Source organism: Parasteatoda tepidariorum, chromosome X1, assembly GCF_043381705.1.
Source record: "Parasteatoda tepidariorum isolate YZ-2023 chromosome X1, CAS_Ptep_4.0, whole genome shotgun sequence".
NCBI lineage: Eukaryota > Metazoa > Arthropoda > Arachnida > Araneae > Theridiidae > Parasteatoda > Parasteatoda tepidariorum.
This window is the reverse complement of record NC_092214.1, coordinates 11,569,213-11,586,360: the sequence shown is the minus strand read 5'-3', so window position 1 is coordinate 11,586,360 and position 17,148 is coordinate 11,569,213. Positions and strand designations below refer to the sequence as shown.

Genomic DNA, 17,148 nt, shown 5'->3' with positions numbered 1-17,148 from the left:
ATTTCGATTATTTTTTTTAAATATTCTTATTTTGAAAATAACTGAAAAGTAATGTTTCCCGTAAAAATCTTTTTAATCTTCAATTTAATAGCTAATTGGAGTATGTGTTTCTTCAAATAAACACATGTGATATGTAATTTTTGATTTTTATTTATCTCTTATTCATCTTTTTTTTTTAATTTTTATTATAGTATGTGTGTGTAATAATGAATAAAAAAGCAAAAAATAAGTAAGTAATGTAATGAAATTTTATTAATGATCTCGTTGCAAATGAGAAGATAATTTCCTACAATCATGTCATAGCAAGTCATAATTTTGTTTCAAAAAAAAGTTTGTTTTGATAAAAATATATACTCAATTATGATAAAATAAAAGAAGGTACTTACTCCTTCAAAAAGAGATTTCTTGTCAGTAAAATTTCGTCTGTCAAGTCGCCTTTCATATTTACTTGCTACGTTTATCATTGGCTGAAAAGGTCATTATTTACAATATAGGTAGGTACTCACTCAAAATAAATTACGTCGGTCGGAGACAAAAAAATATATACATAAATAGTTCATAATCACTAATGTTTTCTTAGTTAAACACACTATTCTAATTGTCTTTACAAGGTGGTATATTTTGTTGTCTAATAATCATGTAAAATATGACAATTTATAAAAATAATCACTTGCTGTAAAATTATTTATATTTTGTTACTCTTATAATAATGTCATAGAAAATTTTGGATAATCTATACATAGTAGTTACATATTAACGTAAGTTTACATAATGACAATAGTAATATAAATCTTTTGAAGTAGTACATATTTATGATTAATTAGATGCATTTAAACGCCGCCATTATGAATAATGAAACTCTAATATAAGATTTTTAATCAAAACTCATAAATCGATAATTTTTAGGCAATGGTCACCTTTTTCCGTGTTCCGACCACTGCGTGACTTCAATTTAATGAAACTATCAATCATCTTCCAGTTTAATTCTAAACTCAATCTGATCATCTTGATATTGATTTATCTATCTGTTTCTTTGTAAGCGCAATTTTATCTAAATGTAAATATTAAAAGAATACCGAAGAGGAAAAGTTCTCTTCATTACTAATTTCAAGAATTGAGACAAACCTAGAGTAAGCCTTTAAATATTGAAAAGAAATTTTAAAATTCTCTTTTAATATTTTGAAGCATGACTTACTCTAGGTATGCCTCTTCCTTTTAGAAAGGATTTTCCTCCATCCTCTTCCCTTCAAGTACCATGTTTTGACGGATCTTCTTTTCGATAGTTGAAAAAAGCTCGCTTTATCGAGTCTAATTGTCAATAAAGCCTATGTTTTTACTATCTTTAATTCTGCCCATGCATCAAATAAAAGTAAAAAAGTATTATCAGAATATTTTACAATAATCGGGGTAACTAGCTTAAATGATGCTTATTAGCTCGTTTTTATTTAGATAGAAGTCTCAAATTTTGAGCATGTGTGCTTTAAAAGATAAATAAAAGAATTAAAAGAAGAAAAACTTTCGATCATATCGAAAAAGATAAATAAAAGAACTAAAAGAAGTTTCATATCGATATTTTGTAATTATTAGCACATTTAATTACGAAATAATTGATTAATTGTCAATCAATTTAATGACAAAATATTATAATTATTGAAATGAAATTGATTGCAATTTAATTAATAATTATCATATTTAACAGTAATACTACATAACAATACTAAATAATTGACAGTAATACTAACTATTATACTAATTCATAGGACAGAACAGCTAGTCACCCAACTTAATTATTTAGTATAGCTTTACAAGTAGCTTTAACAAGTATTTTTATATTATTTTTTTAATTAAATTCTCTTTCTTTAGAAAGAAAGCCTTTCACATAATTAGTAACTCTTCTAATAATAGTAATTCTCAGAATTTTTTCCCTAGGGGAAAAATATTGGGAACAGATTATCCCTTGTAACACACAGTTTTCATAGGGAAATGCCTAACATAAAAAGTGAATCACTTTAAAAGAGTTGCCAGATGGGACTCTTTACTTTGTTATATCACCTTTTATGTTAGGGATCTTTAAGGGATTCTTGATCTCATGGACAATTGTAATAGACCAGTGCAATCTATTAAAGTTCACTTGTTTACCTTTGTCTATCAATTGGTTAATATTGTAATGCAATACGTTAAAAATAAATACAAATAGGAAGTATATAAAAAATAATCTCCTGTATATAAACTCATTACATGCATGTTTAAGTATTAAAGTATTACATATAAACTAGCGCAAAATATGCAATTATTAAAAAATTGCAGTGCGTCTAATAATTTGGTCTAATTGTTATAATATACTAATGTAATACCTGATATAATAAATATTCTATATTTATACAATATATCGTCTAATTTATTCATTCGTTGAATTTATATTAAATATCATTTAATTTAACCAATTGATACACGAACGTAAACAAGTGCAAACCGGTTTCAGTCGCGTCAAAACAACAAGGCTGTACAGTATCACCTGATAATTAAGATTTTACATAGAATCTTATAGTGAGCCTAATAATTTGGCCAGGGACTGCATATATATATATATATATATATATATATATATATANATATACAAAATGTTCCGCAAAGACGAAATTAAACGAAGACGAAACAAAAACGGATATATAAAAATTTAATGCTATTATAATGTATTAGCTAAATCTCAATATATATATATATATATGCATTATACAAAATACTTTGAAAAGATTAAAAATATTTGTTCTTACCGGGTGTTTTCCGCTAAGAGCACTGAAAGAAATAAAAATGAAATTAAGAAAGTTGAAAAAAGAAATTATTAAAATATAAATCTTTCAGTGCTTACTCTGGATCTAATCCCTTTTTTAATGCTTTGCTTCTGTTAATTTGTCTCTGTCTCTCACTCAATTCTTTCAGCTAAATATAAAAAGGAAAATGTGTTCTTACAAATATTAATTCTGCTTATTTAATATTTGTGTAATGTAACCCTGCTGTTATGTATTTTTCAACATTGATTAAAAAATTGAGGATTATCTATGTTACTGTGAATAACCGAAATTGTTGACTTCAGCCGGTGAATGTTGACAATCGCTTTGGTAAATGTCCGAAATATATACTAGATCTAGTTAAGTGACCGGTATACATTCACCCAGTATGCCCTACATCAATGTTTTTTAAGGTTAAATGCCACTGATGTTTCGCAGTAGATATCGAATAAATATATCAAGGAATAAATATCAAATGGGATCTAACAAATATTTGAGACTATGTGACATTCTCTTGATTTCGATCATTTACGGTAACATAGATACTGATTTGGATCTATAACAAATTGACAGATATAAAAAAACGTCTAATCAAATGAGCGTGCTTTAAAGAAATTTTAAATAAATGAGCAAATGAATAAATAAATAAAGAGTCTTGAAATTTGTAATTTTTCTTATAAAAATACGCTCACCATTGTAGAAAAAAAAATTGCTTTATGAAGTTATTAAACGGAATTCTCTCTCTTTACTAAATAATTATTATTTTTGCAATAAATTATTTTGAATATGGTTAGAAAAAATTATGTGTGTATAGTATTACGAGAGTGAATTAAAAACCTTTTTTTGAGCTTGGAAATGACGCTAAAGAATAACAACCAAATATTAATTCTGTATTTCTTTAGTTGAATCTCTATTTTATTCTATGCTGGTGTGCTAAAGTGACAGTGTTAATAAACTATTTGTAAATTTGCTTATAAAATGCAATCACCTGAAGCTGAAAGAGCTCTTATCCTTGTTTTCTCTTTTGTTTTTAAAAGATTTCGTTGCATAATTCCTTTTTTACTCATTCTTATTAAAAAGCATGCGACAGTGTTATTACAAAAACCGATCTCACCTTATCTTACCTAACTTATCCAAACATATATTCAGAGCCTGGTGTTTAAGTCACTCTCTTTAATCAACCAATTTTATATTTGGGTGCGCTTCAAATATTCTCAAGATATGGCGAAATACGTAAAATTAACATTAAAGGGTCAAAACTTTGAACCATTCTCATACTATTAAGACAATATTTCCCTGATTGCGACCTATATTTTGGGAGGCAGAAATCTGTCGAAAAAAAGTATGTTTATTCAAAGAAAGTACGTTTTTGTGCCAGATTTCGCACTTAAAATATCGTCTGCTCTAAATAATTAGCATATTTGAAGTCACCCCTCGAACTATTAAGATTGAGTCCCAGAGCGTGATGATCTGATCACTAAATTATAATTTATTCAGAGTGTTCCGTTTTTTTTTATTTATTTGGCTCACTGTATGTTAAGAGCTTTCTCTCACGGTCAACTCGCATAGGGGCTCTTTATTCTATTTTTACCAATTCAATAAAATTTTAATACATTACATAATTTCATAGGACAAGAAAGTTTTTTTTCTTTCTGGTTAAAATAACATTCCTAGACAAATGTGACAGTGGTCAACATACAAGAAGAATAGGTTTTGCTATCTTTTATTATATAAGATAAATTGTGTTTAGGGCGAAAGAGAAGCACTTAGGCACAGTGGCAATTCTGGATCAAATTACGGCATAAAGTTCTGGCACTTTGGGCGCATCACCTGTAAAATCCATTTTTACAGCTAAATATTATACCATAATTTTTACAGAAATATCAATTGAATTTGAGTGATTCAGTGATTTCACGGTAATTATTTTCGTAAAAATTACGGTATATCAGATTTTTTGGTCAGTAACATGTTTCGATAAAAATAGTGGAACCAGTATGTTTTAATAATCTAAGGAAAGCAATATTATTCCAAAGTTTGATTATAATATGCTATTAGCACACTAATGTCTAGTTATATAGAAGTAACGCTTGTTTCTATGAGAAATTGTTACAGTGTTATGCTGTATCAAAGTTTGTGAACAATGGCGCCATTATTCTATCTTGGAAATCTTGATTGATCCACAGCATGCATTTTTTCACTCATTTTTTTCACTATTAGGACAAACACTTTACTGGGATAATAAGAACAATTGAAAATTTTAAATTCGCAATTTTATATTTAAGCATAGCTCCAAAAAACAGAGTATACGGTAAATATGTTTTATAACCGTCATTGAACAGCTGACCAAATTTGGGGTTTACGGCTTCTAATGTTCAACTCCGTAACCTTGTAATTTTGATCCCAATCTAGAAGACAGGGGAACTCCTGGATCAAGTATTGGGAAAAATTTATCTTCGTGGAGGACTTTTTGATGGAACTAACCCTCATTTGCGTTACATGAAGAGGGAAAAAGCACGAAAACCTTGCATGGTTAGCCAGAAGGCAAATGGTCTCTAACCAATAATCTGTATCGACCAGCCATCTCTGGAATTCGAAGCCGGTACACCTCATTGGGAGGTGAACGCCCTATCATCGTGCATTATTTCTGGATTGTGTACCCTCAAGGAGGGTTGAAGGGATGTTATTAGTTGCGTAAAAGTGCAATGCTAGATAGTCATGAACTCTTTAGTTTAAAGGGACTCAATCTGCAACATTTTTTAAAGAAAAATAATCATGCCGTTAAAAGAATCTGAAAGAAAATCATAATTTGATATAGTAATGAACTTATAGAAATATCTTTAAAGTGGATAATAAAAGGGCAGATGCTGTGAATTACCGTTCAATGCTTACACATTTCTTCAAGCAATTTGCTTAAGTTTTATTTAGAAAGGAAAAAAGTAATTAGTGGAATAAATTGATAAATTTTTTAATAAATGATAACTTTTTTTTTTAGATTACCCCTTCATACATTTCTTCAAGCAATTAGCTTAAATCTTTTAAGCTTAATTTAGAAAGGAAAAAGGCCGTTAGTGGAGTTAAAAGTATGTTAAATATTTTCTTTAAAAAATACTACTTAAAACCTTATTTTATTAAACTCTATAATGAAGTGAGGAGAATTTTCACTTTTTTTTGTAGAATGAGAAAAGTAACATCTGAAAAATTGATTGAAAATGTTGAACAATTAAATTTCAAAACTTTTCTTACATCGTATTCTTGACGTTTTCTTCGTTCTTCTAAATCATATTTTTCACTTTCAAGTCTAACTATAGCTTCCCATAGTTCTTGTGCTTTTGATTTAAGCTCTTGTGGATTCAAGCCTTCAATATTTAGAGGTTTTACTCGAACGCCTAAGGCTATTTTCTTATCCTCTTGTAATTGCTCTTTAGTTTTCGCCATTTCAGCTTTCATGTATAAAGATGTAGGCAGCTGAAAAAATCATTGACATGAAAATTTTAAGGCATTTCTATTTCTTAAAACTGAAATAATATAAAATCATTTTTACATAAAACTACTATGGCATAAAGTGATACTATGTCGTAAAAATATAACTATGGTTATTACAATTTAAAACGATTGACATGAAATTTTTAAGGTATTTCTATTTCTTAAAACTGAAATAACATAAAATCATTTTGGCATAAAACTGCTATGGCATAAAGTGATGCTATTTTTTAAAAAATCCAACAATGGTTATTACAATTTCTAAATAAAATACGACTATCATCTCAAAAGTAAGATCTATTTTTTAAAAAATGTAAAATGATATCGTTTTAAAGGTAAATGTTTGTTAATTTTCTTACACTAAATTTGTCAATGCAATGCATTTTTAGTTCTGTATGCGTTCATTCCAATCTAGAGATTGGAATCTAGATTGATTGGAATCTTTTTATTTGAAATCTAAGGATTGGTAGAGGCCTCTATCCACGCCATATTGAATTTTAGGTAAAATATTTGATTTGCGTTTTCTTGAAAGTTTTTTTTTTGTACCTAATAAATTTTTGATGGTGTAGTATTATTTGAAAGCCTTTTGAAAAATTATGAAAAATAAAGGGATCATTTTATTAAATTAGGAGCACTTGATAGTTTTCAGAACTTCTGTGAATTTTTCCTCAAAAAAGTTATATGATATTTCGCTTTGATTAAGTCATTTAAAACTACACATTTTTCGGTTATTAGATTCCTTAAAGTTGTATTTACTACAATGTAAAATTATGGGTGATCCGTAATTTAAGGTTTTAATAGTTTTGTTACACATTTTGTGTGGAGTCTCTGCTACCAGCTCTTGTCCGTAATTTCACATGTTTTTTTTGTTTGTTTTAAAGAGTAAATTGTTATTGGGTGATGGCCTTGTATTTTACATTTCTCGAAATAGTAAATATTCACAAACAGTTTATTTGTGAGTGGTAAATAAAGAGAAGCATATTTAGAATTTTCTTCAGCCCTCTCCATCTTTCTGCATGTGAGTTCGGTCGACTCAAAAAAGTGGATCACCTTTTTTTAAATTAAGGACATTCTTTGGTCTTGAAGTCTGAGTTTCATGCACAGTCTTCTTTTAGAAAATGAACTAAAAGAGTTTCAAAGAAGGATTTTACGGAGTGATTAGATTAAATGAACGAAAAATTTTGTGAGGATTGGTTTTTAGAAACTAGCATGCCGGGATGTCGCGCATTTTTGCCTTTACTGTAACACAACCATTTTAATATTATCCTAAAAGGAAGAACGTAGTTTTAAGTAAAGCACATAATTTTAATTCAAAAAAATCAAGCTGAGATATTATACTAGATCTTGAAAATATGTTCTGGATTTAGGCAGTTTTTTTAAGGTTCCGACGTTGCGTCAGAGTCGATTACAGCAATCGATTATATAACTGATTATAAGTGCATACATGACTTTCGTTACTTGCAACGTAAGCTTCTGTTCTTCCTGGAGATATTTCTTAGTAGTAGTCGTCGGTAAACTATGAAAGGTAGAGGAATGGTCTTATGAATCGGTAGTAGTATCACTTTTTAATTGGTAGGGCCACACGTCCCTTAAATAGTTTGCTTTAAACAAATAATTTGATATATCTTTGTCTTATTGGTGTAATTTGTCTTATGATACGTGTTTTTTTAAATGCAGGAATAAATTTTTAAATATACTAATAAGCATTGGTTGAGGTTCATCTAATATAATTTAGTTTGAGACGAAGAAAGGGGAGGCAGACTTACTCTTTATAAGAAGAGGTACAAAATCTAATTGTTTTCGAAATGCCTTAAACCATTTATTTTATTTTAACGAGCATTAATTTTAGCAACCATATGTTTGTCTATCTAAATAATTTCAAATATTTATTTGATGTTACTGAATCACAAATGTTTTTGCACATAATTTAAATTTTTCGGCGCTTAATTTTTAAAATATAAAAGTTTTGCTTCATTTAATGAAAATATACTTAAGCAGTAAACAAAATTCTAAAGTTTTATTATTTAATTGATTTTGATTTAAAATATTTTTGTCTTTTTTGAATTTCACCACATAAACATTTAGTTCATCATAAGAGAAAAAATAAAAATTTGTGTGCAATTTTTGTTTATGAGTGGATTCAATATCGAATATTTTAACTTACATAATTATTTGATTTCAGGGGATTACTTGCATATTAATGAATATATTTTTTTACTTATTACTTAAAAAAAATGAAATCAAATTCGACCAGCAAATTAATTTATTACTACAAAATCCGGTAATAAAAACAAAATTTCTGAAGATTTGGTAGTTTTAAAATTAATATAACTCCTTTTTATATGCAAACACTGATTTATTTCTGGGTATTTTGAACAGACACTATTTCAATAAGTTTTGTAACATTTTCATTTTAAAAATTTATACATTTTAATTGAAATTAAAAACATTTTAAATTAAAATTATATTTTTTTCTGAAATTTTTTTTCAATGAAATTTAAGGTTACTAAGAAATTACGATATCCTCGAAATGTTCTTTAAAATTGTTACTTTTTGGTTTTGTTTTGTACTTGTACTTTTCACTTGTTACCTTTTAAAATCAACCATTTTTACTTTTTACTCGTTACTTTTTCTTAAAGTACTCGTGCTTTTACTTTTTACTCGTTATTTCTTTTCAATGAAATTTAAGGTTATTTAGAAATTTTGATATCCTTTAAATGTACTTTAAGACCGTTACTTTTTTTCGTTTTGTACTTTTTCGTTTTACTTGTTACCTTTTAAAATCAAAATTTTTTATTCGTTACTTTTTCTTAAAGTACTTGTACTTTTTGATTTTTGCTCGTTACTTTCTAAAAGTAACGTTCCCATGTAAACCCCTATGTAATCTCTTACATGTAATCGCGATCACAGGTAATTACAAGTAATACATCGAATTATAAGTAAGTCATGTATTTAAAATTCGAATTCTTAGGAACTATTCAACCAATTTCACTCACGTTTTGTATTTTTCCACATAAAATTAAATTCTTTAAAATAATATGAAAAATTGTATGCCTTGCAATTCAAAATATTTTCGACTACTATTGATTAAATAATAAAAATAATGAATAATTATTTTTTCCTGGAATTACCTGTGGATAAACGAAATTTATAATTGTGTGCAATTAAAAATTTATTCAATTGAAGCAAAAATTTCCCAAAATATATCAAAAATACGCAAAAATTAATAATAAGGGTCTAAATTTTGGACCGCTTTCCTGACCACACTGCGGCTATCCCCGATATTTTGAGGGTGAGAATCCGTTGGGTATGTTTATTCAGAGAAAGTACGTTTTTGTGTTTGATTTCGTATATCGACTCACAAATTAATCAGCATATCTGAGGTCATCCCCGTGAACTGTCTATTTTGAGTACGCGAAAATCAATTGTTTTTAAGGATGGTAAGTTTTTTTCTTTTTCCGCATTGTACATACGTACAGTGAGCAAAAAAAAAGATATCACCCTGAATAACTTTCGTTCTAATGATCGGAGTTAATCTTAATGAGGGATGACTTCAAATATGCTTATTAATAAGTTCTAGTTATTAATTACAAAATCAGAAACGTACTTTCTCTGAATAAATACCTATATTCCTTGTTACATATTTGGTTTCCATAAAATTGGGTACGCAAGTAAAAATGTCAAAGAATTTTTTATATGACATTATTCGTGTTTTTTATGCTGTTTTTGACTTTCTTAAACATACCATATATAGAGTTGTGCGGCAAATTATGAAAAAGTCTCGAAAAAAATGTAGACTGCCTGGAAACGACAATGTGTTGCATAATTTCTTTATTCTATTGTTGAAGAAATTAGCGAAGTGCAATTTTAAAAAACATTGAAATTTTATGCTTAAGAACGGTTAAATTTTTAAATAAATTGTTACATTCTGCTAAATATGTGAGTGTCTTTGGATAAAGATAATTTTCAAATAAATGATTCGATTCATTCGGAAACCTACTTTTGTAAATTCGTCATTAAAATGTCGCGCAACATATTCTTCAATTAAGATCAGCTACATTTATCACCAAATATCGCTACTATAATTTCTTTTTTTAATTCCTTTTATTACAAATTTAATTTACCATTCTTACCATCACTAAATACACTTATATGATACGATATTTCCTTTTAAACTGAGTTCATAAGGTCCTTCAGAAACTGTATTGGGGGTAGAAAAACTATTAAGATAAATGCATTTTATTATGTTTATACTCACCTCAACATTCAAGAATTAATTCCAATTATTTTCAAATATCTAGCTACAAAATCTTAAGTTTAGAAATTTTATAGTTAAAAATAACTTAATAATTATAATATAGATACCATGGTTTTCTTAATGCTTTAAGGACCACATGAAACCTGTTAAAAATATACAAATGTTTGCTTATATGAGAATCTAATCAAAATAATGACCCAACAGTAACACAGTACTTGATGATAAAAATTTCATCGGCTTCATTGGCCCATTTTCCAGACTCGCCAGTCGTGAATGAAAAAGACAAAAATGATTTGGAACAGAAAATGTTAAGCTGCCAGCGAAAAATGAAAAATAAAACTGAAAAAACCGTAGTACACAAGAGAGAAGTAAAAAATAAAACTGGAAAAATCAGGGCAAAAAACAACGTTTACTAAATATTTATCATTTTTAATTACTTTATTTAATAGTAATTTTGAATCTTAAGGTATACAATTTTTACATCATTTTAAAGAATGCAATTTTACATAGCAAAATGCAAAATTTGAGTGATATCAGTTAAATAGCTTCTGTGAAATCGAATTTCGAAAAAATGTCGCATGGCACTAAGTCCAAATAATTCTTTATATTCTAATTTCTTCATATCTAAGTCCAAATATTTCTACTTAGTCCAAACTATTTTTAAACCTACTATTTTTTCTCTAAACTATTTTTACTAAGTTCAAATATAATATTATATCTAGTCCAAATATTCTAAGTCTTTATATCCAAATAATTGTTTGCCTTAAGAGTAAAAATGCTTTAAAATTGAATGACTAAAATATTGGAAAGAAAATACCTTATCAAAGGAGGGAGATCCATCTTCATTTCTTTTTGTTATAACAAAGTTTGGAGTAACATTCTCAGGTAATTTATTTTTCTGAAGGGCTGCTTGCATTGCTTGTCTTTTTTTCTCTGCTTCTTCCAAACGTTTCTTCTTGGCTTCTGCTTCTTTTGATTTTTTCTCTTCCTAAGATAATTACACTCGACTTTATGATCAATAAACAATTAAATTGTGTTAACATCATAATTATTCAACTTTTTTACATGAGTGGACCTATTCTTACTAACCACTTCCCAATTATTTTGGATTTTTTTAAATTTTATTAAGGAACTAAAACAAAAAGTTGAAAGGTGTAAGAAAACTTTAATTTAAAATCAATTCCCGGTAGTATTTCCTATAGTAATCTATATAGTAATATAATCCTATAGTTATTTCAGACAAATGAAAAAAGTTAAATATTAGTCTTTCTTAAAACAAGGGACTAAGTGATACTTTTTAAACGTCATTTTATTTACTCTTATTGCTATGTAAATTCAGCGTATATACAATCGCACAAACAGTCCTTGGCAAATTTGCAAATTTGCAATCAACTTGGCAAATTTGCAATCACAACAGGTTTTTTGCTTCTGACCGAGTAAAAACGTAATCAAACAAAATGTACTGACAAATTGTGCTTTCTCGGAGTGATAAATATTTGCAATCTATAGGTTAACTCGGGCTAATGCGGTTAAAGTAATTGAAAATTCTTTTTCAAATAAATCTAAAAAATAATCTTTTCCTTCGTCCTTTTAAACGAGCAAATTTAGCATGATTTGCTTTCATTAAATTTTATTCCTATTAGCGGGTTATCCGATATGCAATTAAGTGGGGATGACTGTATGTAAAGACGTTCAATAGGAAATAGAAAATTGAAAATTATTTTACATGCAATCGAAATTGTTCCAGAATCAGGACGCTCTAACTAAAAATTAATAAATTCTTATTAATCTCTGTCAGATGTTTATTTTAAATTTTATTTTATTCATAAATTATACATTTGTTTGAAATATTATATTTTATTAAATGTATGAATGCAAATTATAATATATGCTATTTTTTTTTAAAAAAAAGACTAATATTAAACTTATTTTTGAAAAATTTTAAGGTTTTTCCTTTGAAGATTATTTTTGATAGTTTTTAGAGTATTTTTTTCTTCTTTTAGACCATAGACATCCTGACCCAGGTAATAACAATGTTGTTAATGGGTGGATACTATGGTTAACAGAAAGCGTCATTTACCTTTTTTTCTAGAAATAATTGTTCTGAAATTGAGTATAAAATTAATTTTGTCTATTTGTCAAGTACTAAGTTATAACTTATCAGAAACTACGATTTTTACCTTGAACACGTCGCCAAATTTAATTCATTTCAAAGATCACTGTTGGCTATAAAAAGACTTTCTTCGGGGCTAAGATAGCCTGGTTGGTAGGGCATTGGGCCGATGTCCGAGAGGTCGTGAGTTCTGTCGGTCGAAGTGTGGTAAATGGTGATAAATGGTGATTGGTGGAAGCAAAAATTTGTCGGGTTACGAAGTCCTCCATGCTCCTATAACAAATCCTACTTCTGAGGGAATTAGAGATTGATCTTTTTCTGATTCAGGTCAAAATTACGATCTGGGGATGAATGAATGCATCTGTCCTATAAACGGGCTGTGACGTATGTGCGTGACAGAATTCTTGGCCTTAGATGGCGCCAGTGGAAAACAAGCACACTTTCTTTGCCTTAATGGCATACGACAACAAGAGCAACAAGTCTTTGCCCTTCGTTAAAAATTCTATTTCTTTGAGGTATAAATTCAAAAATTTCTGCATTTTCCGATTTGTAAGCTGAGCTCTAACAGGAAATTATTTAAAATTCATCTGTGAACTGTATTATTTATTGCGTGTTCAGCAACCTATTTTTTTTTGCCCTAACTTACAATTAAAATAATTCATGTCTTTGCAGACAAAATGTTAAAAAGAAAAAAAGAAAAAAAAAAAAACACTTCCTTCAAGAAACTAGTTAGACATCCAGAACGAAAAATCACTTTTATTTATGTATCGTAAAAAGTACTCTGAGGGCTGGTACCTACCGTAAAATTTTATGGAAAAGAAAGTCTGATATACTGTAATTTTTATAGTAAAATTATTGTAAAATTACTAGTATTGTAAAATTACTGAATTACTGTAATTAAATAAATATTATTGTAAAAAATATGTTATTAAATTTTACGGTAAAATGGATTTTACGAATGTTGCACTAAAGAGGCCAGTACTTTTTAACGTAATTTTATCCAGAAATTTTTACACTGTAGGATTTTACCAGGGGATGCAAACCATTATTTTTGAGAGGAAATGGTTACATGAATTTTTTTATAAAGATTTATTTCATTGTTTTTTGAACAATTAAATTAGTCAAAATTGGGCGATTATCACCATCACTTAAAGTATTCAATAGTTCCATGCTGTAAGACATTGAATCTAATCATTGAATCTCTACACTATGGATACTCCATAGTGATAGTCTTTACAGTATATTCATAGAGATGCCATTTATCCAGTCAGAAAGAATTTGATTTCAATTGACGGTATAGTTCGTTCACCAGGAGCCTTTATCACGTGGTATCCGACTATACTACTTCGCTATTTTTGGTAGAAGGATGTGAACAATCCTGAACAAGGCTGATGTTTGGTGATCGTAAGGCAAAAATATTTATTTCTCAATCTTTATGAGCAATTTTTTAACATTAAATAATTCATTGATATCTCTCTCTCTCTTGTGAGTGAATAGTTTGTTCTTTTTGAGACATATTGCTTGGAAAAGCAGTTTTTAAATTTAAAATATATTTAATTGGCTAGAGTTACAATAGCAGATGATAAAACGAAGTAAGTGACTGAAAAAGAATACAATGTTTGCGTTTGGCGCGCATTAAGGGTTGTCTCAATTTCAAGCAAAGAGACGTTCCTCCTCTTACTCTTCGTCCGAGGAGGTGGAGCCAAGGGCCAACTCTTGGTGAATAAACTATACTTATTAAGTTGTAGACAAAAACAAAATGATAAGAAAAAATGAAATTTTTTTTTATCTTGAATTTTTTTTTATCGATATCACCGCCTGAAGTCGATATATTTTTAGAATTCTTGCCAAAAATGAAGTAAAAACATAACACATAATCGAAAAGCTAAAATAATATTCAAGAGTTGAAACATAGTATGTGAATACTTTCTAAATGTTCATTTGCCTTGATGAATCATTAATTATGAAGGAGACATCATATGAGGAGGCTAATTTATAAGGAGGCAACAAAACCTGTTTGATTGCCGAAGATAAATGCCTTTACGTTTCATTCGGAAATCAGATTTTAGATAACTTTTTAGATTTTTTGTCATTTTTGCCTAAGTAAGTCATAGGAATGAAGAAAATTGCCTTCCATAGTATCCTTTTTTTTGTGAAGATTCAGAAATTATTATTTTTGCAATTATTTTTTTTTTCACTCATTCAAAAAAATTTATACATTTGAATATTTTTGATCGGAAAAATAAACGTTTTTGCATTATTTTAGCGAACGTAATTTTAAAATACAATGTACAAAATATTAAATAGATTGAGTAACTTAAAAATTCCAAAATGCGACTGTTTCGAAAACTATTAAATTTTATGTTATAAATGAGTGCAAAAAGCTCGTGATTAATGTGATTTGTTTGAGAATAAACGAAAAAAAAATGACTTAAATGAATAACAAGTAATGTAATGAGTGAATAAATGTAAAACTAATTGAACCTGGTTTAAGCTTTTGGCTAGATTTTTGTGTGATTGAGATCATATTTATAGATTTTCAGAAACATTTTAAGATCCCAAATTCGTAATTCATTTAAAAAAGGTACTTTGACTTTTTTTATTAATCAAAAATACGTTTTTATTATGTTTTAATAACTTAATTCACGTGTAATCGTTAAACTAGTATAATAGTTTGACTCATCTAGAATAATAGTTAGGCACGTGTCTCATAAACCAGGGTCATAAACTAGCATAATAGTTAGACACGTGTTCGTTATTAATCTCGAAAATCAATATAGTAGATGAGAAGTTATTTAGACTTTTTTTGTACATGATATTTAGCTACATACTTGCCGATACTTTTTTTGTAATTATTATGAATTATTTTTTTAAAACTCACCTAAGCTTTTAAATAACTAAGTTGTGCGGAGGAAAATTTCTCCATTTAAACTACTTATAATAAATGTGAGATATACCATTTCTTTTATTCGTTGAGCTTCTTGCTGCTTCTTTAAAGCTAGCAATTTCTTTTCCTCTTCTTTCCTTCTTTCTTTCCTCTTCACCTTAAAAAGAATTATTTATACATCTTTTTTTAAATAAAAAATTTGCTTCATTGCATTTCAATGTTTATAACACTCACTTGATAACAAAACATATTAAACAACAAATTTTGCAATAACAACTTCTTCAAATTTTGAAAAGAACAAAAGTTCCCATTCTTATCTTCATTTTCAAATTAATTTTTTTAATTGCTTTATTTTTAGTCGCTAATTAATTGCTTTATTTAATTGTTTTATCTTAATTGCTTTATTTTTTTAATATTTTATTGCTAACTTTACCAAAGCACTTCTGTAAAAATTAACGAGCTTTTTAGTGCTTGTTTTTTTTAAAATGTATTTTTTTAAAAATGTATATATATATATTAAAAAAATTAATTAAAAAAAAAACAAGCCCTAAAAAGCTCGCTAATTTTTACTGAAGTGCTTTGGTAAAGTTAGCAATAAAATATAGTTCTATAATGTGCGATAAAATTTGGTAAAATTTTGTAATTTTATTCTGATACTTTAGAGTATAACGTAAAAACCATTTATTTGGTTTAATTTACTTTTCAGTTTTGTATTTTTTTTCTAAATGTATTGAAATAACTGAGTGGCGAGACAACTCATCTCAGTTTACTTCATCTTTTGATCTGGAGCAGATATTCCGGTTGAGTGCTGCCCACAAGCATGCTTGCTACTCAATTTATCGACCGAAAGTCAAGCTTGCCCGGCCCGAAGTAAGCGAAAAGCGCTACCAACTCTGCCACCGGGCCTCAATGTGTGGAAATAATAACTATAATTTTGAAAACCTAAGTTCAAAATGAAGAATAAAACAAAGAAGAATAATAGACATATGAAAAAAAGGGGGAAAAATAAGTAAAAAATAACAAACAACAGTTTAAAAAAAAGAAAAAAAAAGGATGAAATTTTATTTAAAAAACCGGAAAAAAAAGATATAATCTTTTCTTCAGCCCACACGATTATATCCGCAAAACAGAGTGCTATCTGATATTGTATCAATAAAGCCAAAGCGAAATATATTAATACAATAGTGTGAGGAGCACTCAAAATTTTTTTTTATAAGAATAACAACAAATAAAATAGATCACAGAAATTAAAAATAAGTAAAAATAACATGTAAAAACAGAAAATAAAATAAAAGAAAAAGAAAAAACATTAAAAAGGGACTATAAAGCGAGTATCAAAATCAGATCAACTTACATGGACAGAAAATTTTTCAAGAATGATTTAAAAATGTTTTCGCAGAAAGATTGACAAAATATGGAAACAAATGATGAAAACAAAAGCGCATATTGAGTGTAACAAGAGGGTTTTAAAGTGTCGTTCTTACTGCACTGCTGAAGTGATTTGTTGTTCTGAGCTTTGATTTGTTAGTTACCAAGGATGGGCCCGAAATGGATGTGATCAAGGTAATATTATACTGGATAATTTTAAAAATTGATCATAAATAGTTTTAGAAGATAGATG

At 28.0% G+C, this 17,148-nt stretch overlaps 1 protein-coding gene across 6 annotated transcripts in view; it reads right to left on the bottom strand.

The window, feature by feature from the left end:
* The window catches only part of LOC107436183 (troponin T), an 82,220-nt gene that overhangs the window by 10,668 nt on the left and 54,404 nt on the right, over positions 1 to 17,148 (bottom strand). For all 6 annotated transcript variants that reach the window (XM_071187413.1, XM_071187416.1, XM_071187415.1 and 3 more), the window contains 6 exons: positions 15,598 to 15,684; positions 11,345 to 11,515; positions 6,033 to 6,254; positions 2,870 to 2,940; positions 2,775 to 2,796; positions 387 to 467 (listed from right to left, as the gene is read on the bottom strand). In XM_071187413.1, the coding sequence (XP_071043514.1) occupies positions 387 to 467; positions 2,775 to 2,796; positions 2,870 to 2,940; positions 6,033 to 6,254; positions 11,345 to 11,515; positions 15,598 to 15,684 (654 nt within the window). The remainder of the gene's footprint in view (positions 1 to 386; positions 468 to 2,774; positions 2,797 to 2,869; positions 2,941 to 6,032; positions 6,255 to 11,344; positions 11,516 to 15,597; positions 15,685 to 17,148) is intronic.